The 26,978-nt window shown below is 42.2% G+C and overlaps 1 protein-coding gene across 3 annotated transcripts in view; it reads left to right on the forward strand.

The window, feature by feature from the left end:
* ARID5B (AT-rich interaction domain 5B) overlaps nt 1–26,978 on the forward strand; it is a 276,705-nt gene that overhangs the window by 45,384 nt on the left and 204,343 nt on the right. For all 3 annotated transcript variants that reach the window (XM_053308880.1, XM_053308879.1, XM_053308881.1), the window contains one exon: nt 6,803–7,028. In XM_053308880.1, coding sequence (XP_053164855.1) covers nt 6,803–7,028 — 226 coding nt within the window. The remainder of the gene's footprint in view (nt 1–6,802; nt 7,029–26,978) is intronic.

The raw sequence follows: 26,978 nt of genomic DNA on the forward strand, positions 1-26,978 counted from the left end.
TAATTTATCAGAACTATAATGATGATTTATACTAATTATAAAATATAGAGTTTGTTAATAACATTTATACAAGGTTTTGTTTTGGGCTTTTCTGACTGTAGAAAGCACTTCATACATACAGTATTGGCCCAGTTCAGGCATAACAGGAAACCATGGTTTCCACTCTATGAATAAGCTTCTGAAAGCGGTTTGCTCATGTGCTCCTCCTTTCCCTCCTCTTTTGTGTGTGAGAGGATGAGGGGGAAAGCTCTCACTTTTTGCTGTGAATGAAACCAAAATTCACTGTTACATTCAAACACAGAGAACCATGGAAGTGCTTCACACAATTAGTGTGAGGCGCTGTTAGGGTTTGTGCAGGGAGAGCGGGCTTAGCCCACTCTCCCCACACATGGGCAGGGAGCTGTCCTTGGGCAACCAGATCGGCCGCCCACACGATTGCCAGCTCCATCATGGAGCCGGCAGGGTTGATGGGGATCAGGGGCATCCTGGTATGCGGGGCATCCTGGAGAGACCTCTGAGGCCAGGAGGCTTGTTGGAGCCTCCTGGCGGCGGTCTCCTTGAAAGTCATCATGCTGCAAAGGCGCATCGTCTTATGACTGCAAAAACATGGTTAATGGAGCTCCATTAACCATGTTTTTGCGGTCATGAGACGATGCGCCTTTGCAGCATGATGACTTTCAAGGAGACCGCCGCCAGGAGGCTCCAACAAGCCTCCTGGCCTCAGGGGTCTCTCCAGGATGCCCCGCATACCTGCGCGGAAGCAAGTATGGAGCAAGCGCTCCACTAACCTCATTTAAGGGGAGGGGTTCCTAGGTGGGCTAGCCACCATGGGACCACCAGGCAAGCCAAGTGGCTCTGACGATCACTAGAAACTGGGCTGGGCCCTCTTAGCTCGGTCTCTAGTGATTGTCAAAATAGCCTCATGGTTTACTTCAAACCAGAGCTAGGGCAACAAACCAAGGTGAAGCCATGGTTTTAGATCCTTTTTTGTTTCTTAGCTGTAGTGCCCTTCAGGAACCTTTCAACTCATGAATGCTGTGTACACCACTCTAATGTCCATGGGAGTGTGCCTGTAAGCCCTGCCTGCATGCTGGCACATGCTGCAATTCTGCCCCCACAGTGTACCTCTGAGTACAGTGTTTGAGGAGACAATTGCTGTGCTATGGACAGTGGGGGGCGGGGTCAAGAGTGAAGCTGCTGGGGCCAGAGTCACAGAGCGGGGGCCAGCAGCAATGGGGTTAGGGAAACTCCAGGCTGGAATCTCTGCACTGCTGGCGTGGGGCTTGAGGCAATGCCCCCAACAGGACAACACTGCTTGCCAGTGTGCTCTCAGCTTCCATGTTTTCCTAATAACTGAACAGGGCTTGTAGTAAATCACAGTTCTCTGTGTTTGTATGGAACGTGGAATTATGATGTACGTCAAAGCAAAAGTAAATGCTTTCCCTCTCCTCCTCTCAAACACAAATGAGGAGGGGAGGGAGGAACATGCAAACTATGGCATGCAGGTTCACTTAACAGCAACCATAGTTTTTCGTTATGCCTGAAGTGACTTCAAAATGCAGGTCACTGGTTGCTCCACAAACAGAATTTCCCACACTATTTCAGGGTTTGGGCATGTTGGAGACTCTGTATGAGATTAAGTTGAAGTCCAACACTGAACCTTTTGAGTGTTCCACTACGTGTCTCTGTTGCACTTCTAGACAAAGTTAAGTGGAAGCTGGCTGAGATGGTGAATACTGGGATAATCTGGCCAATTGATGAACCACTGGCTGGTGTGCACCCATGGTGGTCTTAGGAAAACTGAGTGGAGATGTGGAAGACCGAGTGGAGATTTTTGCTGACCTGGCCCAAATTAACAACTGTGTGACACAGGAATTACACCCAATGTTTGTTGGGGAATACACCCTGGGTCAGCTGGGAAATACATTTTTCCCCTCCAAATTGGATGCAAACAGTGGGTTTTGACAAATTCCGTTGGCTATACATTCTAAGAAACTGGCAACATTTGTTACCTCCTTTGGGTGCTTTTGCTTGATGTAATTACCATTTGGAATACATCTGCCTCAGAGCATTTCTCTGAGGATGAGCCCCGAGTTCAGGGGATTGGTGGGATCCTCTATCACATGGATGATGTGCTAATAACAGGGGTGACAATGGAACAGCATGATATCAGACTACATCAAGCCTCACAATGTCTTAAAGAAGCAAATGTCACACTCAACAGTGCAAAGTGTGAGTTCGGGGTCCAAATATGCTTTTGGGACATATCATCAATGGTGAGGGCATACACCCAGATCCTGAGAAAATCCAGATAATTGAGAAGCTCCCTACCCCTAGATCTATTACAGATGTCCGGCAATATCTGGGAATGGTGAATTTCTTGGGGCACTTTTCCCCTTATATTCCAGGTCTTACTGATCCACTGAATGAGCTACTGAAGAGAAACAATGAGTTTGTCTGGGCCCTAGCCAAGAGCACTCTTTCAGGGAGATCCAAAAAGCCCTCACCACAGAACCTGTTCTGGTGGCATTTTACCTGATAAAATGGATTAATTTCAGCAGACTTATGAACATGGAGCCATACTGCAACAATATCAGTATGAACCACTGATGCCACCAGAGTTTCCTGAGTGACCCTGGAAAAAAGCAGTGTTAGATTGTTTCCATTGCTTGAGGCACTGGTATATTTTGGTCACTGATTATTTTTCCTGCTTCCTGGAAATTGCCAAGTTAGAGAGCCTTGACACCCACACTGTTATTTTGCACTGTAAGTCTATATTTGCCAGGCATGGTGTTCCAGAGTGGGTTCAGAGAGATAATGGACAACAGTTCCTGCCTCTAAGGACATCAAAGGCTCGGAAAAGATTATAGGTTTGATCATCAAATATCTAGCCCCCAGAATCCTCAGAGTACTGGATTTGTGGAAGCTGAAGAAGATGAAACAGAAGAAAAATGCAGATCCACATAAAGCTCTGATGGAATACCAAGCCTCTCCTCTCTCTAATGGGTATAGCCCCACTGAATTGTTCATGGGCCATTGTATCTGAGCAACTTTGCCAAAGGCCCCTGGTTGACTCCTTTCCCAGCAAGTCAACATGACATTGCTGACTAAGTGGAAGAACAATAGGAGAGGAAGGCAGAAAAGGAATTATGATACCTGTCATGGGGTCTGCTCCTGTAAGTTGTTTGGGTTCATGATGAACGGACCTGGGGAACTGCCTGTGAAAAAGCCCATACATCACATTCCTACTGGGTACTTATACCATAGGGTAAAATTAGGAGGAATAGTCTTCATTTGGCAAGGTTGGGGATAAAGGTTTCCCAGGATTCCATGGAGGGAGAGCTCCAGTCTGAGACAGTTTTTGAGAATACAGAGATACCATGCCAAAAAGTCAGCTGGATGAGGCACAACCATAGCTATCTGACGACCAATGATTTTATCATTGCCATATGGCTGGGAAGTTCACCCCTTCAAAGGCTGAATTTATAACTGTAATATAGGCCATGTGAGGCTAGTAGCTAAGTAGTTAAAACTTGTCTAAAAGGGGGGAAGATGTTTTGGAGGTTTAAGGGTTAAGGTTGATTGGATGGGAGGGACTTGAGGGGAGTTACAGCAGAGGGTGAAGGAGGCTTAGTAGGCATGAAAACCTATTGTTAGTTTGATGTTAGAGCTACTTGGGTTTGAGAGACTCCAAGGATATTGGTCTTTACTGACAACACAGTATCCATTGCAATGTAGTTTGCAGAATGCACACTTTTGACACAGTATCAGCATTTTTTGCATTCAGGAAATTAAGACACTGTTACTAGCCACCCCGGGACAGCTTCATTAACAACACTGAGCAGCATCCAGACTAAGTTACTCAATAGTACAACTCAGGAGCTACTCTATAGGACTACCTAACTGCTTCTTACTTTCTGAATTATTAAATAAATGTTTGTTATAAAAGTCAAAGCGACCAAAATCATCATAAAAATATCAACAAATATAAGCAAGATCAGCAGAAAATCACAAAAACAAGAATAGGGGACTAACTCCCAAAAGCAGAATTAAGCAAAAGCGTTGAACAAACTGTTTAGTTCCCATAAGACTACTGAGAGTCAGGAGCAATTTAGTCTGAATGTTGCCCACTGTTTCCACTGTTTTGTTGTTTGGTTGAAAGTCATAAAAGATTCCAATTGAAGAAAAAAAATCCTTAGGCTACAAACATGCCTGTAGTTTGTTTGTTTTTTAAACAAATATTTGATAGTGCTTTGTGATTATTACTTCAACAGTTATTTTGAGTCACAATGAGAATAATGAGTTATTAAATCATTTTGTAGGCTTTTAATGTGTGTAACTTCACACTGCAACCTCCCCCCATGTTTCTTTGTGTTGTTGACTGCTGAGCAATATTTTATTTCCTGAAGAATGCATGCATTAAAAAGGAATGCCTCTCTGTTCCTCTCTTTGTTAAATGAGTTCAGGACTTTTGTGTAATTATTACTCTAAGAAATTTTCTTCTTTATCTTGAATGATTCACACCAGGCTGATTCACACCTGCATCTTTATTGCTTGATGATTTGCACATGTGAATGGATCATCCCAGAGTTAGCGTCTTAGATAGAATCTTTGTGACCCCTCAAATGAATTTGTTTTCAGTGGAGTCAGTTGGCTTATCTGCTTTGGTGATCTGGAATAATGTGTTCTGTTACTGTGTGCACTTTATTGCATGCTTCTAGTCAGAATTGTATGCCATGCCTCCCAGGTTATTTGGCCATGACCCCTGCTCATTGACAGGCATGTTACACATTCTGCTGCCGGATCGATCCTCCAGCATAGATTAATCACGTGTCATGCAAGTATGTGTGAATCAAGGCTTTGGGGGTTGTATAGAAGTGTGTGGGAGGAAGGGTTATGTTTACTATTGTTAAGAGCCAGAGTGGTGTAGTCAGCCACTACACTATTTTACAGCCATGAAATATACTGAGTGACCTTGGGCCAGTCACATTTCTTCAGCCTAATCTATTTTACACAGTTGTGAGGATAATATGGGATAACACAATGTACACCACCCAGAGCTCCTGGGAAGAAGAGCAGGATAAAAATGTGTGTGTCGGGGGGGGGGGATGAACAACAAAGAACATATAGATAAATCCTAAACCATAATAGTATTTAGCATTATTCCACCCTTTGGGGAGTTCCAAGAGCTTCATGTGTGTTTTCTCAATAATCAATGTGAGGCAGGTTGATTTAAAGTGACAACCCTCAAATAATTTACCCCAGAGTAATTCAGTTGAAATTGAAGCACTTACAATTACTAGGTTGTTGCATTTCAATTGTTTCAAATATCTGACTCAAATAATGGAATATGGACTTTGCTGGAGTTTTAAAAAAGAAATCATCTTGCCTTCATGAGTTCCATACAACACAGTTCTGCTTATTCATCATGTGGGAGGAAAGTTTATTGTTTCCTGGAAGGGTGCAGTTTTAGAAGTGCTTGTTTCATGTTTTCTGTGTTGTGGTGATCTGTTTTGTTAATAATAAAAAAGAGAAGTACATATTTAATGTATACTCTCTGCAGGCGCAACTAAACTTAAGCAGTTTTTCTGTAAGATATATGTTTAAAGGCAGGGTGTATGTTGGAGTGGGGGCAGGGTATTGTTCCTTTCTGATCTTAGAAACATTTGCAGGAAACTTGAGAATGTGCAAGTTTCTTTTGGTAGGAAACTTGTAGAATTTCTGTAGTATTGCTTTTGGGATTACTTCACAGTTTCATTTAATGTTTAGGAGAAAATTTAAATTCAATATTTGTCTATAAGCCAGGGAAACTGTACCATAAACAGAGGAATTTTCTGGTGAGTCAGAGTTCCAGGAATCCCATATTTACTTAGATCATTTATGTGAGGACTCGCTAGAACCATTAGTCATCTGGCTATTAATTTTTACATTTTCAGGCTAATTGCATTTTTTAAAAGTGCACTTCCCCTCAGCCATCAGCAATGCACAGAATATACCTTCTCAAGTCTGATTTTTAATTTCTTTGAAGATCTCAGCTCTAATATTCTTGGAAATTTCTTATCATGTAAAATGTTAGTTTAAATAACAGAGACACTAAAAAGCCACAGAAGGCACAATGTGATAGTGATATATCTATTCGTAAAGTCAAAGCCAGCATAATCTTTTAAGGCACTTACTATAGTCATAGATGAATGAGAGATTAAATTAAAGCACATAACATGTAGACTTGCAGAAGAATAGCAGCTTTGCCAGTTTACCCTCTCAATCAGATAAGTGTGACAAAAAGGGGAAAAAAGAAACTGAAGTGAATAAAAGCTGCAGACTTTGAAACCTCTCTAGCTATTGCCTGTAAAGGCTTTTTACCTCACTATACTAAGACAAGAACATTTATGAACATTCCATCTATTCAGAAGTTTTAAATGTAGCTGTCAACATATTAGGCTGGTGGGGGGTGCTATTCGTGTGAAGGGTTTAGTTCAGAAAATATGTTGATCCACTGAGGATGTGTGTATAAATATTGTGTACATATAAGAGTGGTTATGTGAATGATGTGTGAGTAGTTTGTGGGTAGTGTGAGTACAACATGTATGAGAAACAAGTGAAAAGCATTCAAAACAAAACTACACACCTGGTGAATTTACGAACTCTACTTGATTAGAATATTGTGCAAAAGTAACCCAGCCCCCCCCCCAAAAAAAGTTCTACTAAGATCTTTTATATAAAGAATGGTTGATTTGACCATACATGATGGAACCAAGTGAGAACTTATTTCCCCCTTTTCTCATTTGATGGTCTCTCACAGGATGAAGTTATTGCTGCTTCAGAGAAAGTAACAGTGAAACTTGAAGACTTAGCAAAATGGGCCCAGGCAGATTTCTCCAAATGGAAATGTGGCCTCCGGGGTGAAGCTATCAGACCCACAGAACTGGGAAAGAATGGGCAGAAAGAAGCACTGACACGGTTCAGGCAATCCACACACAACAGTGGCCTCAACTTCAAGGACGTTTTGAAGGAAAAGGCTGACCTTGGTAAGTGCTGTTTCTTCTCCTGTGTGCTCCCATGAGATGGACCCTAACACATTTGTCTGCCACTGGGCACTTTCCACTGGTCTTGTCATCTGTTAAATGACGCATTCTGTGGCTGGGATCCAAAGGGGTCATGGAATCCATGGCCAAAGGGGTCTTTTTTCTTCTCAGACAGGACACCAGAATCCTTGCTGCCTTGCTGCAATTGCTTTTAAAACTGAGTGGACTTGGTAAATTAAGAAAGAAAGTTCAAAGGGCAGGGGGAAGCCAACAATTCTCCCCATGCCCAAGTCCTTGGGTATGCCTAAAGTGGCTCTTTGGATCCAGGCCTGCATAACTTGAATCTTCTACACTCAGGAAAAGTTGATCTTGCAGAAATATTACTTTACACATTCCATCTCATTTCCTCTGGGACCCAGTGTAGCAAAAATGATCTATAAAAGAGCTGACTCAAGACATGTTGGTAAAGTAAAGTTGTGCCGTCGAGTCGGTGTTGACTCTTGGTGACCACAGAGCCCTGTGGTTTTCTTTGGTAGAATACAGGAGGGGTTTACCATGTCCATCTCCCGCTCAGTATGAGATGATGCCTTTCAGCAACTTCCTATATCGCTGCTGCCCAATATAGGTGTTTCCCATAATCTGGGAAACATACCAGCGGGGATTTGAGCCAGCAACTTCTTGCTGTTGGTACCTGAGGCAAAAATTCCAAATGGTACTTCTTTTCCTTTAAAATGGGACACCATCTCGGAAATATTCTGGCGCAATGCTTTATCACAAGCTTAGGGGTGTTGCTAGGGGAGAGGGGGGTCATGTTCACCCCTCTCCCTGACAGTCCCTTGAAGTGAAGGAGATAATGAAAAAATGGGGAAGCGTGGAGCTGGGGGGCCCTCAGGAGCTGGGGGCCCTGGGTTCTTTGAACCCATCCACTCAATTATAGTTGCACTCCTGCACAAGCTGCTTTTGAAGGTCCCCTCAGTTTGAAGAGCACTTTGCCTTATGGTAGGAGGGGCTGTTGAAGAAACTGAAGCTCAAAGCCCCTTCAAGTGTATGCAACCTATATCTGTACTTTGGTCCCAGGTGCATATTCCCCTCCCCCTTTTCCTGTTATGTGAGGTAGATCTCTGCATTTATTTTGAAAAGGCATTGCACAGGTGAATTGCAAAGTGATCTATCTGCCTAATGGTTTTGTTTTTTAAAGGTGATGTTTAAATAGCTCCAAGGGTAAGCCAAGAATAGGAGAAAGAGACACAACTGAAAGTGAAAACAGATACATTGCCAACTCTATATTGGTGAGACAGTTGCCTTTGCCATGCATTGAATACAAGGTGGTTAAGTTGTTAGTGGGTACAAATAAGGGTAGCACTGTTGACTGGAAGGTGTGGGTTTTTTTGTTTTGGGTTTTTTTTTTTTTTTTTTGCTTTATATCTAAATTAGAAATCTATTTAGTGGTATCCAGATTCAGTGCATCCCACTGAGAATCTGTGTGTACACTATGGCAATCCTGAGGTGTGACTGTCCACAGGCCAATATATTTAGAATCTGGGTGTAAACTAAACAGTGCATAAAGGAAGCAGAATGAAGCAAGTACCAAATCAGTATAAAATTAAAGTAGCCACATCCCCTCTCACTCATCCCTGGCTTGCTCTCCCTTTCCTCCTGCATAATGTTAGGGATGTCAGCAGGCGCTCTGCCTGTGTGCCTCTACGCACCTCCAGGTAAAGGAAAAGACCGAAGGAAATCAGACAGACTAGCAAAGAAGCCTCTTAATTATGGAAATAGGAAAGGGACCTTAGCTCAGTGGTAAAGCACATTTGCATGCAGAATGTCTCAGGTTTGATCTCTAGGATGATGATGATGATGATGATGATGATGATTTAGGATATTTGCATATTACTTTTCAACAAAGTCCAGGAAGTGGTCTACACAGCAAAAGGAAGGAGAAAGTGGTCCTCTTTCCCAAAGAGGCTCCTACTCTAAAAGAAAGCACAAAGGAGACACTAGCAGCAGCCACAGGAAGGGATGCTTAGAGATCAGGCCTGCACATTGATTTAAACAAGAGGATCCTGCTTTTGTGCTGCCTCTGGTAGACCACCAGGCGCGGAGCGAGGCTGGCAGCAGCCTGTGTTCAGCCACTGCCACAGCCCCCTGGCCCCACCCCCACATCTGACGTCAGACGCAGGGGGCCTCCCCCACACCTGATGTCAGACGCGGGGCATGGTCACCTTCCCAAATGGGGCCGCACGGCCCCAGTTTGAAGGGAGATCAGCCCACGCTGCATTGGGCAGTGCGGGCCAGAGCAACTCTCCCTGTCTTTAAAGGCTGGGAGAGCCGTTCTGACCACGCTGCCAATGCAGCGCAGGCCAATCTGCCTCCCAAACAGGGCCTCACAGCCCTGTTTGGAAGGGAGATCAGCCCCTCTGTGTTGGCAGCAAGGCAACACAGTGGTTCTCCCTATCTTTAAAGGCAGGGAGAGTCGCTCCAGCCCGCGTTGCCAAGGCAGTGCAGGCCTGTTTCATTTCCAAATGGGGCCATGCAGCCACGTTTGGGAGCGAAATAACGCCCCCCGTGTCTGATGTCAGATGCGGGGGGGGGTGTCGGGGCCACAAGGCACGGCCCCTGATTGTTGGCGGCCCAGGTTCTTTGAACCCATTCACCCAATGGTGGCTTCGCCCCTGTAGACGACTATTCCCATTGCCTTCCCTGCTACTTCACAGGAGACGTGTCTTGCACATCTCTGGATCAAGACATCTTGAGGCTGACTGTTTTAGTTCTTCATGTGGTTAGAGCTATTATTGGGACAGTGTCCTCAGTGGCACTGGAAGTGTTCCATGTTACAGTTCATTTCCTAGCATCTGTTGGGCATGTCAGAAGAATGTTCATGTTGTAAGGGACATCCTTTGTATTTTTAATGCATTCTGGCTTTGTTTTCCATCAATAAACAAATCATCCTTCGTGGGAAGTTAACAATCCAGTAAATGTCTATCCAGCAGCCAAAAAAGAAAAAAGCTCAGAAACCTCATATTGCAACATTCCCCCTGTATATAGCCAGCAGAAGAATTGGATATATAATGGAACATGAATCTGGATTGCACACTCCTGCTGCTGAGAGCAGCAGAAACCTGGCTCTAGAATCCAAAATGCTGGGTCTTTAAAAACACAAACAGTCCCCTTTCCTTGTGTGACTGATTAGACTGTCAGTAACAACTAGGCCTATATGAAGCCCAGGGGCACAAGTGGACTTTCACTTAATTAAGCATGTAACTAGGTAACAGGCCCATTGTATGAAAAGGAAGCTTGTTGCCATTTCTGAACAATCGAATATTATTCCCCCCCCCACACACACACACAATTATTTGAGTGAAAGACCAAAGGGATTGTATATATTTTGTTTTCCTTGTCAATAAAAAACTCAAAGGAACTGATTCCTCATTAAGGAAATAGCTTTGTCTAGCAGAGCCAGGAAAACAGCTCATGAATCCCATCTGATCTTATGAATTGGGATGAGACTTTAATCAAAAATAGCTGAAAGCCTGGCTTAATTTCAATTAGTATAGTTTTATATCCTGCCCTGGTATGAAAAACATGGGATCTAACAGATAAACCCAGGAACCTTTATTTTTCATTTTTCATTTTTAAAAAGAGCAGGATTCTTTCCTTTGTGGTTGCAGAGATATCCCCAGGAAGCTCACAAAACAGGGCATGATGAAGATAGCTGTCCCTTGTTTATTCCCATTACCAGATCATCAGGTATACTTCCTCTGAGCATTGAGAATCGGTGTATAGCTGTCATGGCTAATAGTCATTGATAGTACATGGCCCTCCATGAATTTGTCTAATTCTTTCCTCCTTGAGGTTGATGGAAGACAGCCTTTACCTCTGGGAAAGCACATTCTCTGATGGAAGATTTCACCATGAGAGGGACATCTCTATCCTCCCAGACTCACCCTATCTTTGGTGCAGGCTATAGAGTTACTCTGGAGCTATGGTGAATTTCAGCTTCTGGCTTACTTTCCCCTCTATCATTTTATATTTTTTGCTCCTTTCTCCTAGCTCTTCCTCATTTCTGCTTGCCTAACTAGGGACTTTGCAGTACAGGAGTTAGAAAGGTGAATGCATTTCATTTGCTTTCCTCTCCTCTCCCATGGAGAGAGCAAGAAGTTGCTTACAAGCATTGGTCAGATCACTCTTTCCCAACCCACTCTGTAGAGTGGGAGGACACCAGCATGTCTGGCATATGGACGTCCAAGACTTCAAGCACCTGTATGTGGACAGAGCAGCCACGACTGTTAGAGATGGTGCACCAGCATTCTCGAAAGATGTCGCCATCCAACATTATTGGCTGAAAATGCAAGTGCCCCCACCTGAACAGTCAGAATATTGGGAGAATGTATGTTCTCCGCTCTCCACTCCAGTACCTGACTCGCTTTACAAGCCAGAGTACCTCACATGGATAGAACTCTTGGTAGCTCAGGAGGTCCAGGGTTCCAGAATAGTTCATGCAGGAGCTGTTCACAGAGCTACTTGCATCATAAGACCAGGAGTAATCGATCACTCATTAATTCAGTCAGTCAGCTGGTAGCTCTTCTACAGTCACACAATTTTCTGTCTCACCTAGATTCTCAGGTTCTGCATAACCATGGACCTTACTCCAAGAGATCCTTCCTCTGATTCCCAGTAAAGGCACTGAGCAACAGGAGGACAGCCTCATTAGAGTTTGTTCACCCACATGATTGGAGGCTTCCATTATCCCTCCCACCAGGGATGAAGATGATTACCAGTTGAAGAGGAGATACTGTGGGGAGTGATCCACAAGAGATTATTCCTCTCTCAGGTGCATTGGCTGAAGAACTCTTTCAAAATATGTCAGATGGTGGACCAAACAACACGTCAAGTACATCATTGGCCCTGGCATGTTTGCTTGTTTTCTCCTAAATAACAGCCATGGGGGCAGGGGGCAATCTCACACAGGACTGCAGTATGGGGAAGGGAAGCTTTAACCCTTGGTGGGGGGCAATGGCCTCAATCTGGATTGACCAAATCAAATCAAATCTCTCTATTTCAGTCTGTGACCAGCATGAGATTAAAACAAATGTAGAAGACAATCAAACTTCCACTACAAACAATAAAACCAAATAATTTTTAAAAAGGTCCTCCTGAACATAGATCAAGGTACTGAAGCTACTACTAAAAATACATAACTAAGAATAAAAGGAGGCAGCAGTATTTCATACTTATGAAACTATTACACACAAATCAAAACTCAAACAGTTGCCTTCCCGACTCCTGAATCTGAGAGGGGTTAAACAGATTTACTGATGATATACAGGTGATCCCAATAACAGATTGAACTACCTGAGGCTGCTGTTTAAAGACAACCACAACAAGCAAGACAGTGATGTGTTTGACCTTATGTGTAGTTTGACCATGTGTTTGTTTAGAGATCAACTGTTTTTACACTTAAGTCAAGGATCGGGGACAGTCTTTCCCCAGGGACCACCTAAGCAATCCTCTGTGTCTTTTCCATAATTCCTCAGTAAAACAGAGGAGGTAAAACAGATCAAAGCAGTAAATAAAATAGTTAACAAAAATGACACCTTGCCAGACAAAAAAATGGAGTGCTTGAAAGTTTAACAAGTTGCAAGATTCACTCCACAAGGGGGACAGCGTATTGAAAGATGCTAGTGGTAAACCAGTCACTGAGAGGGAAGGGTTCTGTAGTGGTTCTGCAGGCATTGGCCTCCAACTCATTCTGCTCCTCCTATAAGTGGAGGAACTGGCTTCAACAAATCCCAGTTGCACCCAAATCCCAGTGCACCCAAGATTATCAAAGAGGGTGTCAAGAAGTTCTCTCTCATGGCAGCACTCCTGGCAGATTTATCCCTAGATGCAATTCAAATGGAAGTGTGTTCCCTGGTGGCGAATATGGCAGCATGGATGAACGTTGTGACTCAGAAGCTGAAATGTGGATCTGAGTTCTCTGTTTCAACTAGCCCAACTCTCCTTTTGCTGACTCCAAGCTTGCTGGGTCAGAATTGGAAGTAATCCCTGTGGAAAACGAAAGGCAAAAAGAAGGCACATAAAGAGGAGGATAAGAAGGCCAAAGCCCAGGAGGATGTTCAGGCTTCTATCAACTTTCTGAAGGATCACAGGCTTGACATAAACATGGAAAAGAGCTCTCAGCATCCACCACAGTGAATAGATTGCTTGGAAGTGAATGGACAGTTTACAAGAATGGCAACTGAAGGTAACCACTCTTACCAAGAATGACAGATACAAGCGGCAAGCAGATGTGATGGAGTTGGCTCAGCTTCTGGGAATGCTGGAATCCTGCCAGCAAGAGGTGACATTGGCTAGGTCACATCTCCAACCTCTGCAGAGGCTTCTGTCTTTTCAACTGGAGATAGCATGATGGCACAGTCTTACAGTATACACGTTCCCAGGAAGGTTATCCGATCTTTAGACTGGTGGCTGCAATCAGAGAGGCTTTCCTAGGACTGGGAACCTCAGAATCTTACCAATACTAGATGTAACTCTGTTGGGAGCCTCCCTCTGTGATGATGTAGCACAGCGATCAAAGTCTGTGCATGGGTTTTGTATGAGGATTTACAAACTCAAGCACAAAGTCATGCTTTTAGCACTTCTGGCCTTTGAGCACAAGATCACATATTCTGACACACACAGACACCATTTCATCCAAAACAAAAGTGGGCTCAAAATCACTGAGCAAGGAATGATTGCAAGGAAGCTGTCCAGATATTGGAATGAGTAGAACAGTATCTGGGGTTGCTGTGAGCACATTACTAAACTGTCCAACACCAGGGCAGATTTACTCAATCTGTAGCCTATTTTACAGGCAGAGTGGAGGCTACATCTCTGGTCTCCAGTCAGACTGGAGGAAGATTCAGAACCCAGTCACAGACTTCTTCAAAGGTACAAAAAATCACCAGCAGGACACCTTCCTGTCAAGGTTCAAGTTCATGAAGGACAAATGCACTGTCATCAGTATAGCCAACAAAGGTCTTGCATACATTCCCTCTCTTTCAGAGATTTCTGCAGATAGTTGAGTAGCATGAAGTGAAAGTCATTCTGGTAGCACCACCTAGTTTCCAGAATTGCAAAGTTTATCTTGCCAAAGATGTTGGACAATTCTAGTAAGGCCAGATCTTGTGCTGTAAGGTTCAGTTCTCCATCCATATCCCGATTTGTTCCAGTTAGCAACCTAGATGCTGAGTGGCAAGCACTGTAATCATTTGAGGATGCTGACTGCTTGTAAGGTTTCCCATAGAAAAGTGTGTATGATGGTACCTGGAAGATCTTTGTGGGCTGGTGCACTCCGGGGCTTGCAGCTAGGTACAGTTGAGGAGGGAAAGGTGCAGAGGAGTAAGCCAACCCAACAAATTGTCTGTGTTGTAGAAAAACAGCCCTTCCTAGGCAAGAAAATTTCCAAAGCTACATTTCCCAGATGACTCAAGGACTAGGCAAGGCCCCTTTGGTAGGCATCACTGCCATAAATTGTGTGTGTGTGTGTGTGTGTGTGTGTGTGTGTGTGTGTACTTCAGTAGCTGTTGAGGTCAATCTGCTACAGAACACACTGGTGGATTAATGGAGAGGCAGAGTAAGCATTCACTTACAGCAGCAAAATTTGAGGAGCAGCAAATTTTGCCCCTCCTCAAATTTTGCCACCCCTCTCTGTGAGCAGTGGCGGCTGCAGCAGCGAGGGTAGAGTGGGCGAGGAGAAAGTCCCCTCTTTTACCTTTTTAAAAAAGCAAGCCTTTTTTGTTTAAAGTAAAAGGGCGTCAAAAGCCTTTTTGCCTATGAACAGCAAAAAGCTTAACCCACCCCTGACAGAAGAGCTTAGTTGGACAGCACATGAGGTCTGGTGCCCATTGTCATCAGACATTACGGGCTTACCTTTTTTCACCCACAGGGGTATCAGTTAGGAGAAAACATCTTCAAAGAGTGTTGACCTGCAGAATGAATTATGAACTAGGCTCTTATCTATATAGTCTCCTAGGGTAAAATTATAGCAATGACATATTGCAGGGTATCTGGTGTCGGGGGGCAGGGTTACATAGCACATGTTTTAATGTTGTTGTTGTTGTTGTTGTTGTTTTTAAATGTAGGATGTTTGAGGCCATTTACATTTTTTCCATGAAAGGTGGTCAGTGCATGTTTGCTCATTGTATTGAAGTGTTCTAAAATGAACAATAAACCTCTTTTTTCCATATTCTAAAAAAGTGAATTTCTCTTTTGAAAAATGTAGATAATTGAACTGCAAATGATATCTGTAGTGCAATATTTTTTTTGCCCCCTGTAGAATTTCATAGAAAATTGATGTTTCTGTGGCTTTTACTATCCTTATAGAATTCAGCAGATTACTGTATCCCTTATAAAGAAATTTTTGGAGAGAAAAAATAACCAAAAAACCTTTCAGACCAGTCTTAAGATTATTTCAGAATAAGCTTCTATTATTTCAGTGGAATCCTTTCCAGTAAATGTGGTTAGAACTGAAGAAGAAAGGATGACATTCTGCCTGAAACTGAATAGGTTTTTCTAATAAATTTTGAAATCCCTTTAAATCTCTATTGGATTTTTTTTTCCCCATCCCAGTTAAATTCTATGAGACTTTTCTGTTCAAGAATAAATTTTGCACTCTGTTAAGATTCTAATAGATAGCACTTTCTCTTTGATAGATATTATATCTCTTCTGTCTTTTTAATTGCCTTTCTTCATATAAAATTAGCAACTGCAGTGCTACCTACTGCTCCCAGGTACATGGGAAAACACCCAGATTATAGGGTCATACTCTTTGTATTCTCTGATTCTGTGGGCGCACAATAAAAACAGAAGATGTGGTATTTGGGACAGATTTCAATTTATTGAGAATCTCAGCTTTCATTTGTTTAAAAACCAAAGTTTCTAGACCTTATGTTCACAAATATATGTTTAAAAAAACACGTGGGCATGTCCTACCAAAATCCTAGGAACAAGAAGGGTGATGGAATAACATCAGTGGTAGTGGTATAGTTTTCAGTGCCATGCATAGCTAGTAGAATAAATTATGCTAAATATTAAGCACTGCAAATAGAATAATGTAAGCAAAGGAAATAATGGGAATATGCCCAAATACATAATTTATAAAGGATGCAGAATCCAGTTTTTCTTGATGCAAAATTTGGATTGCCTGTAAGTAGAATTTTAGCATGGAGTATACATAGCCCAGGGTTGGATGACTCTATGACCTTATGGCATAATGTAAAGTGAACATAAAAATGTCTGTGCAATTATGCTCTACTTCATTCTCAAGCTGAAGAGTAATTGTGTCTTTTTGGATTGTTCCCTTGGCTGATATCAAGAGAACCGATGCCAGCATGTGGTTTATGAGATGCACTTCCATGTGCTGTGGTAATTTACTTAAAAGTAAGGCTTCATCCAGGCTATACTATATTCAGAGTGTGCTTAGGATCACAGCCTTTAATGTGCAGTGACACAGGAAGGTGAGGCTTCTTGGTTTCACAAGCACTTCTCAAAATGCACACATACACAATTTAGTCTTTATAATACTCAAATCTGTGTTGATGTTATGCTAGTGGCACAAGTTCTGTTCTTATGTTTCCTCTGATGTATGACAGGCATCTCACATCCGTGCAGATTTGCGGGACTACTTCTTGCACCAGCATACATCTGTACTAAAGAGGCAAAGGAAAGGGATAGGGAGGAGTTAAGGCAAGACAAAGCAGCAGTAAGCAAGAGGGGCAAAGTTAATTCTGGCACCACACTAGACTTGTTACTAGGGTTTTGTTGCAAGAAAAGCTGAAGGAATTGAAGGTATGATCCTCCTAGGCTACTTTTAAAAAAAGCAATTGAGAGGTCTAGCTGAACCCCCTAAGGAGGAAAGCTGGTCTTGTGGTAGCAAGCATGATGTCCCCTTAGCTAAGCATGGTCCGCCCTGGTTGCAAATGAATTGGAGACTTGATGTGTGAGCAGTGTAAGATATCCCCCTTCAGGGATGGAGCCACTCTGGGAAGAGCAGAAGGTTCCAAGGCCAAGTTCCCTTCCTGGCATCCCCAAGATAGGGCTGAGAGAGACTCCTGCCTGCAACCTTGGAGAAGCCATTGCCAGTCTGTGTAGGCAATACTGAGCTAGAAGGACCAAGGGTCTGACTCAGTATATGGCAGCTTCCTATGTTCCTAAATCATCATGCCAGCCTAACAAAGGAAGACATAGAGGCTCAGCCTCATGGTCTTCTAAGCTCAATCAATTTACTTCAGAGGAATCCCATCCAATGCACCACTACTCGTCAGTAAGAGGGCTGTGGATTGCGGCCATCACTTTGTTTATATAATTAAAGCTATTTCTTTCAGATGTTTATCAAAATAACAGAAAACCAACAATGCTGCATAGATAAAAATAGAATTGGTTGTGGAATGTATTATTCATAATGAGCATGAGAACCTGTTTTTCCAGAAGAATTGGTCTGATTAAATCATTCACTTGTAGGGCCTCTAGTTATTTTTCCCCCCCTTCGTTTTGTTTTTTGTCTTCAGAATTATTGAAGAGAATTTGAAAAAAAGTTAATGGACTCTCATATCCATATTTGGTAAACCAGAAGAAAATAGCTGAATGTGGAGTTATTCATGTTACAGATTTTTTAGCAACTGTGCAATGTAAACATGTCCATTAAACATGGGAAAGTTGCATTTTAAACATATATTCCTTGGGCTATAGTCTGCAAGGAAAAAAAATCAAATTATTTTATATAACACTGCTTCTTACAGAGTTCCTTTAAGTGAAGTATGAAAGCTGTAGTGTAAGCTTTATTGGCCTATAAATATGTCATTATAGTTGGACTACATTTATATGCTCTGGATTGGTGTTTAAGCCAAGAAAATATGTCTCAACAGGTTGACTTTTTATTGAAACCCTTTGAGGCATACAACAGAATGTGTTTTAGGATAAGGTTATTAAAAGAACATTTTCATTTTTTCAGCGGGGCTCATTGTCAATTACACCACCACAAACTGTCTATGGATAGGCAGTTATGAATGGCTTCATCTCCAAATGTCTTTTGAAAAAGAAGTAAAAGATTTAGGGAAGAAGCGTAAGGAAGGGATTTTTTTTCTTTTTAATTTTGTGCTTGAGGGTTTCATTTGTTGTGGTTTTGTAAGGTAGTTGGCTTTTCCTCCTCCCATTCCCACTTTTCTTCCTCTTATTTTCTTGCTGTTTAATCTTCTATAGCTTTATTATATGAATCAATTGGAAATTGTACCCATGTACAATTTCAGACATAAGCCTATGTCTCTGGCTCCGTAGTTGAGGGTATGCTTGTATTGTCACTTTCTTTGTGCTCTGTCTGGTGCGTTAGCTTTAAACTAGAGTGTGTGAGGCCTAAAGAAAATGCAGGCACATTTTTTTCCCTTGGAGGCATCCACACTCTCATCACAATTTTGGATGTGTACTTGACATAACCAGTGCTGATTGCCTCGTCTGTAGTATCCAAACTATAGAGGAAAGGCAGAAAATTAGGCTGCAGGACATGAGCATATTTAGTAGGCAGGTTTGGATTTAATGATCAAGCCATGATTTGACTCTCACTCCAAGCCTTGGCCTCACCTATTCCAATTCCCTCCTGACTTCCTGATTTGGACAACTCATAGTTTACCATTACTTCTGAACTAGCAAACTGTGGTTTGAACTTGCCCTCCAAACCACAACTAGAAACCCACCTCAAATTGTGTTTTCCTGTTCTGATTTGGAGGGCAAGATGAAACCAATAGTTTGCTTTTTTGAATGAAATGGCAAATTATAGTTCCCCTGAACCGGAAATTTGGGAAGCACACAAGGCTGAGATCTGCTGGCCAAACTATGATTTGGCCATTGCATCCAAATCAGCCCTCTGTGTGTGTGAATTGTACAGGTTGTCAGTGTATCAAGCACCCAGCGTGGTGTAGTGGTTACAGCATTGAATTAGGACTGGGGAGACCTGAGTTCAAATCCCTGTTCATCCATGAAACCTGCTTGGTACTGGGTAACTCTGGGCCAGTTGCTTATCTCTCAGCCTAACCTACTTCACAGGATTGTTGTGAGGATAAATATAACCACGTACACTGCTCTGGGCTTGTTGGAGGAAGATCGGAAAATAAATGTAAAAATAAATCACACTCTTTTAGAAACTGCTGTGCCTTTAATATCGCACAGTGAAGCATTAGAATTCACTTCCTTACCTGTTAAGTGGTTGGTGTTCACCCAGAGGAGGCCTGAGTTTTAGCAACTATTTGCTTGGTCACCTATGTGGCAAGTAACCATTAACTATAAGTGACCACACAAGGATGTTTTTTGAAACTGGAAGCGTTTCTGGATGTATTTGCAAGCCATGACCCTTCACACACTTGTGCTCTCTGAGGTGAAATCATTAGGTAGACTCACGGATCACACCTTGTTCCTTAATCTACTTATCCTTGACCTCTCTTCAGAGTGGTTCAAAGTGAAAACAGATTTCTCTCCTTCTATAACATAGATGCCTAATTTTGTGTGTTTCGGTCAGAAATCATAACATACGTTCTGACAATCTGTGGGAGTAAAACACTAATACGTAGATTAAATTATTATTTTTCATTAATCTTGGATGTAGAATATGGGACAGGCAGTCATTGGGCACTTCCACCTGGGTTAGGGTTTTCAGTGCCAACGGCAGTATTCTCTTTCCTCGGGTAGATTTTAAAGTACTTTTCCAGGCAATAAGTAGCTTGTATGACTGTTGATTGAAGGAAGCTACTGTATTGATTAAATACTTTGAAAATACAATCTATATTGCTATTAGAAGAATGGCACTGGGCAAAAAATCCAGTGGCACCTGAAAGTCTAAATCTATTTGTTGTACAGTCCTCCCTCCCCAATCATGAGTTTCCCAAACACGGTTTTGAGTATCCGCAACTGGGAAATTGTGACAGGACTCACCAACCACAACTCAAGTATCCATGGTTTGGTGAGATTTGTTTGTAATTTTGTAGAGGCCATGATTTCAGGGTGATTTGGGGTTTGGGGGGTGATTTCTGGGGGGTGGGGTTATTTGGGGGGGGTTGGGGGGTGATTTCTGGGAGTCCCCCTTCACTCCTTTTGCTGACCAATAAAGATTTAAGGAGATCCCAGGTGACTTTTCATGATTTTTTTGTCATTTTTTTGGTATTTTTCGGTCTTTTCGAGACTGTGATTCCCCTAACCCCCTGTATCCAGTGCTTTTCTATTGCTCGCCAGCTGCAAGGTTTTCCCAGAATGGAAACCTCGGAGTTGGCAAGGAATGACTGTTCATTGGGCTTTTACAGGCTTGTGCCTACCTTGCTAGGCTCTTGCCAGTAGAAGCTTACACAACAATAAAATAGCTTGTTTCTAAGATACCACAGGACACTTGGTTGTTTTTGTATCTGCACTGAGGTATTATAATTGCTCATTTTTTGTTGGTAAATTGTTTAAAAGCAGAGCTGTGAAACTGAACTAGTACTTGACTATTGCTTAGTTCAGTGAGCTGACTACCTTTATATCTGCATGCTGAAAATGGCTTATTTAATTTTCAGCATTCTAGGCAAACTTTGTACGTCTTTTTTTGTTTACCACATTTTTAATCCACTGTTCTCCAAGCAGCTGCGATGTAGGATTTTTCCTTCACAACAACCCTGCAAGTCAGTGTAGCAAATTAAAGCCATTGTCTCAGAACTAGCTCATGTGGGGGACAAGAAATGCTGAGTCATTCCTGGTGAGCTGCCTGGCTGGGCTTCTCCTAAAACCTTACTATATTTCCGGTAGGTTTAAAATGCTGCCACCAAGCACCCTCAAACTTGCAGGGAACTGGATCAGTGGATTGGGTGCTTTAATCCAAGGTTCCTTTGTAACTGGGTATTGGGCAAATACAAAAAAACTGATAGCTGCTAAGCGCTTGAGGACACTTTTGCCCCAGAGAAATCCCCCTTCTACCCCCTTTTTACTGAGCTAAAAACGAACTCTTGAGAGGCTTGTAAAAAGAAAAGAACAAAAAAATCACAGTTTTATTCAATTACTACAGACTGCTTCCGTCTGAAGCTTTCAGGTTTTAAACACACTCACAAATACTTAGTAGGTTACAAAAATAGATTGTCCTTAGGCTTCAGTTTCAGGTTGGATTTAGGCACGCTTAAAAGTATACAGAGACTTTGGCAATGCCCAAGGTGGATTGACTGTAGGCTAATGTATCTTATTTCAATTATGTTACAGGTAAACAATAATATAACAGTATCAGGAATACAAAAAGAACACACACAAAGAAATATAAGTTTCTAACGCAAAATCTGATTACAAACTGTTCCCTATGCTGAATCCCCTATTCCTTGAAAACTCACCCAACACCTGATGAGAATCAAGCTTCCTGCAATCCTGTCTTTCAAGGATCTGCAGTTATTCCATGTGAAAAACCTCCATGCTGACTTTGACCATAAGGGAGCAAAAATGCCATGCCCTTCACTAAGCCTTTACGTATGCGCTTCTCTCCAACAAAGACCACCCTTCTTGTTCCCATAATTCCCAGCAACCGCTCTCTAAGTCCCACCCACCTGGTGTACTGATTGGCTGCCCTGGATTTCACCAGCCTGTCTGTCAAGACAAGGGTTCACTCCCTGTTAACTCTTTAGAGGGAGGGGAGGCTGATCACTACAGGCAGGTTAGACTGAAATATTGTGACTAGCCCAAGAATGAACTCTTGTTCAACCAATTCCAAGATTCTCTGTGTGGTTTTAATAATTTCATGTACAGATTTGTAAAATGAATGGCTGTACTTTTCCTGAGTGCATGCTAGTTTCTGATTCAGTGCTGGAGGCATCAACATTTGCCCTTCTTGATCTCTTTAGGACTTGCATTGATACTTTTATTTCTCCTTTATCACATTCCTTTTTCAGTCCAAATCTAGTGGTTTAATTTAACACACTGATTTGCTGCTCAACTAAATGTCTTCTATGGAGTCTAGTTCTTTCTTTGAATGATGCATTGGTCAGTCATCTGTTTTAATCACTGTTTTTTCTTCTCATTTTAGCACCCCATGACTTCTTTCCCCCCTCCTGCCATTGTTATCAACATCCACCTCTTGCATCAGTATATTTTGTATTTCATATCCTGTTTCTCTAAAGTGCTTTCTGTATTGAGGGAACTATAAAAAAATAATCATCATTATCATTTTTATTTGTTGTTTTGTTGTCTATTTGGGCTTGTTTCATGTTGCAAAGATGTTTCTTCCACATCTTGCTTAGGCCTTAAATTCCTTTGGGGCTGTCTTCTCTTATTTGTACTATCACAACCATTAAGAAGGATTGTGAGTACTTCCTCGACTGTATAACAGCAAGGGCATGTTCTTGGTGGCTCCTGTACAATATGTTGTGTGTTGGGTTTTCATAGGCTTGAGCCTATGTTCTAATGAAACTACTTTCCACCAGAAGTTGATCAATATCTGGGCCTGCATACTTTCCAGAAGAGCTGCAAAATTTCCTTGTTTGTGCTAAATTCAAGAACCAGGATTAAACAGGTATGGGGTAATTTTAATTTAATATGGCATTTTGTGTTTAATGTATGTGCTCCATTTTATTAACCGTTATCTGACGCAAATCCTCTCTGGAATGGCCAGAGGGTTAAATTTAGAAATTGAACTAAATTAAAGTACCACATCACTTTAAAGTTGATGGGGGTGGGGTAGTATACATGGCAGTTTCTTATGTATAGATGGTACAGCTTGAACCCAATCCTGTGTGAAACTCTATAGATGTTTACTTAACACTTGGTCTTTCACCTCTTCATATCTTTTATTTTGTCTTTACTCTTTCAGGGAAAGTTAATCAGATTGCTAGTTGCCCCTCTAATTTTGTCCTGTCATTAATTTCCCCTTTTGAACTTCTCTGGGCTACAGCTCTAGCTTCAACCAAGATGATTGAAAAAGTTCTCTGGAGGTTATATTTGACCACATGCTCTTTTAATCTCTCTGGACTACTCCATTGCCCAATGAGACTTTGGATGATTCAAGTACTGTTGGTTTTTCCTCTCTCCAGGGATGCCATATTTCATTAGTTTTGACACTTAGCGGCAGCAGCAATGTATTTAAACCTGCTGAAAACTGTGTCGTTGACTGGCTATAGATGGCAATCTTATATTATTGGCCTGACCAGAGCCTTTTTTCAATTTGTGGTCTAAAGTTATTGAGAGAGACAGGTGGTTCAGCCTATCACATAGTGTGAGTCAACTATAGCACATCAGTGGTAAAGATGTCACAGTGTACGTGCATGCAGGCGTCTGTACACATGTACATATGTAAATGACTTTACATGTGTTAATTTTAAAGGTGAACCTGAGGAGAGATTCCATCAAATGATGGGTACAGATAGCAAGTGTACTGCTGTATGTGTGCTGAACATAATAATGTACAGTTATTTACAAGTTAACAAGAATATAGAAGCCCTATTCAGACATTGTACGGTATGTGCATAAAAGTATCTGTATGCATGTATGTGTTTTATGAATGACTAAAATTCTTTAAAATCTTAAATGTGAAACTGGATACAGGCTCCTGAAATGCAGGGTGCAGATAGGAAGTGTAGAACTGTACGTGCATTTGAACATAATTTCTGAATAACTGTGTGTACACTATATGTGTGTGTGTGCATTATACACAGATTGTACATGCGTTGAACATAACATGTGGAAAGGCCTAGTCATTCACCCACTTTGGACATAACATAGAGCCAGGATTGAATCCTGGCTTCCTGCAGTGCCCCCTTGGCTTGGGAGCATGTACTCTTCCCCACCCCCACCCTCATTTTGTGTACAAGGGGAGAAAAGGTTCTACTTCCAATCCTGGCATAGAACAGAACCTGGTTTATTTTGAAACACTGGCTATTAGAATAAATTAGTCAGAATCTGCTGGTTCAGACTAATACAAGATTCTGGCTTGCTCTGAGTTGGGATTGAAAGTCAAATTTTTCTTCCCCTCACATGCAAAGTGGAAGGGGGAGTGCACATGTGTGAGGCAAAGGGGAGTTCAAGTGAAGCCTACCCTTCTTGGGCAAGGTGTTGGAGAGTGTTGTGGTGTCTCAGCTCCCGGCAGTCCTGGATGAATCTGATTACTAAGATCCTTTCTAGTCTGGCTTCTGACATGGATATGGGATGGAAACTGCCCTGGTTGCCCTGGTGGATGACCTGCTCCCGGAAATAGGGAGTGTGACTCTGTTGACCTTCCTGGACCTCTCAGCGGCTTTCAATACCATTGACCATGGTATCCTTCTGGGACGTCTCTCCGGGTTGGGACTTGGGTGCATGGTTATACAGTGGCTCTGCTCCTACCTGGAGGGTCGTACTCAAAAGGTGATGCTGGGGGATGCCTGCTCAACCCCTTGGCTCTTGGTCTGTGGGGTGCAACAGGGATCTATTCTGTCCCCCATGCTGTTTAACATTTAGATGAAACCTCTGGGAGAGGACATCCATGGGTGTGGGTTGCAGTGCCATCAGTATGCTGATGACACCCAGCTCTACCTATCTTTTAAGTCAACAGACACTAGGGAGGCAGCGGATGCTCTGAACAGGGGCTTGGAGGCTGTTCTGGATTAGATGGGTGCAAACAAGCTGAAACTTAATCCAGATAAGACGGAAGTGCTCTGGACTGGTAGAACTGATCATTCAAGTAATGAGGTAAATCCGGTCTTGGACGGGGTCACACTCTCTCTTAAAGACAACGTCCGCAGGTTGGGGTTGCTTCCAGACCTGACACTGTCCTTGGAGGCGCAGATGGCGGTGGTGTGCTGAAGTGCCTTTTACCACTGTGGCTGGTATGCCAACTGCGACCCTACTTGGAGAAGTTGGACCTGACCTCAGTCACTCATACGTTGGTAACATCCAGATTAGACTACTGCAATGTGCTTTATGTGGGGCTGCCCTTGAAGACTGTTCAGAAGCGTCAGCTGGTCCAGAATGCTGCTCCAAAGATGTTTGTGGGTGCAAGTCATTTCATGAGTATCACGCCTGCAGCAGCTTTATTGGTTACGGTCCACTTCCGGGCTAGATTCAAGGTGTTGGTCTTGACCTTTAAAGCTATACATGGCTTGGGGCTGGGATACATGTCAGATTGCATTTGTCCATATGAACCTGCCAGGGCCCTCCACTCATCATCTCAGGCCCTGCTCAAGGTCCCACTACTAACAAAGATCTGGTTGGCAGGGACTAGAGACAGTGTTGCCCCTCGGCTATGGAACGCCCTCCCTGAAGAGCTTTGCTATACTCCCTCCCTCAGTGTTTTTTAAAAACAACTTAAAACACATCTTTTTGAAGAAGATTTTTAATGCTCCATCTTTGGTTATATCTGGTAGATTCTTTATTTTTTTATAACTCAATTTTTAGCTTTGAAAATAACTTTTAATTTGAAACTTAGTACTGATTGTGGTTTTTAGCCTGACTTTTCACTTGTTTACTTAATTTGGTTAATTTTATTACTTTTATTTTACATTGTATTGATTTTATTGTTGTGAGCCACCCCCAGCAGTAGTGTACTGGAGGGGCAGGGTATAAATATTTTAAATTAAATTAAATTAAATTAAAATTAAATAAAAAGGCAGGATTTAGACTGATTGGCTCTGTATTACATCTGAACTGGACCAGTATTTAATCACCTATATTTCATGATGCCTCTGAGTACCAGTTGCAGGGGAGTAACAGCAGGAGAGAGGGCATGCCCTCAACTCCTGCAGTAGGCTACCAGCGGCATCTGGTGGGCCACTATGTGAAACAGGATGCTGGACTAGATGGGCCTTGGGCCTGATCCAGCAGGGCTGTTCTTATGTTCTTACATTCTTATGACATCCTTCCAAACTCTCGCAGTCCATAACTTACCCAAAGTGGGACCTGTCAGTGTGTTACTTTTTGTTTTCATTGCAGTTAGTTTTGAAGCCTATCCTATCACAGAGGCTCAGAGAGGTAACAAAAGTATAAAACTTGTAGCCAAACAGAACAAAAAAATCATCACATTGAGTAACCATATGGAAGTTCCCCACCCTGACCCATAGCTGGCAATTTTGTGACATCTGTGGGCGGTGGGCAGTGATCAAGGTCAGTCAAAGGTCAGTGCAAACCAGTGAAACCTACATACAAATAGTGCAGTACTGTATGAGTCAATGAAAAGGATTTAAATAACCAACTAAATTATCAAATTTAATTTGATTTTAGTTTTTAAAAAAAAATAAAAAGTCCCAAGTGCTTGGCAGTCATCACAGTGCCTTTGCACTGACTGGTCCAAATTATTGGTTAGAGTATTGCCTGCATGTTTCCTCTTTTATCTCCAAAAAAGGACTAACTTTAAAAAGAAAACTAAAATTCAGGTAGGGAGCCCATGATAGACTGGTAGGGTGAGGCCCTTTGTGACTACAGCTCTGCCCCCACTCTAGATTCTGCTGATTCAAGAAAAGTAAATAAAAATCTGTATATATTACATGAACCTCTGACTGAATATTAGGGATGTGCATGAATCGATTTTTAAAAATTTAAAAACCACCCCTGATTTGTTTTGTGTCTGAGTCTGTCCCCCCCGAATCACCCCAGATTTTATTTGGATTTGATTCAGTTTGATTCAGATCAATTTGGACCACTTATAAAGGTCCTAGGGGCACCATATTTGGATGGTGGGTAGGTCCCTATGGGTACCACCTACTACTCACATATCAAGGCAGTGGGACACTTGGTTGATTTTTAATGATTTTATTTAGTTGGGGTTTTTTTAAACTGATTTTGTATATTTCCACCATAAGAAATCATAGGGATTCGAAGCTGCCATCCTAACCCTAATATAGATCCCCAGCTTTTTTAAAAAAAGCTAATCTCTAGCCCTTATAGAAGTGGAGTTATGGAGCAAAATGTGCGGTCACTATTTTTCAAGTGTTCAGATTCTTTGGTGTCTAATAACTT

This window comes from Hemicordylus capensis, chromosome 3 (assembly GCF_027244095.1).
Source record: "Hemicordylus capensis ecotype Gifberg chromosome 3, rHemCap1.1.pri, whole genome shotgun sequence".
NCBI classification, from domain to species: Eukaryota; Metazoa; Chordata; class Lepidosauria; order Squamata; family Cordylidae; genus Hemicordylus; species Hemicordylus capensis.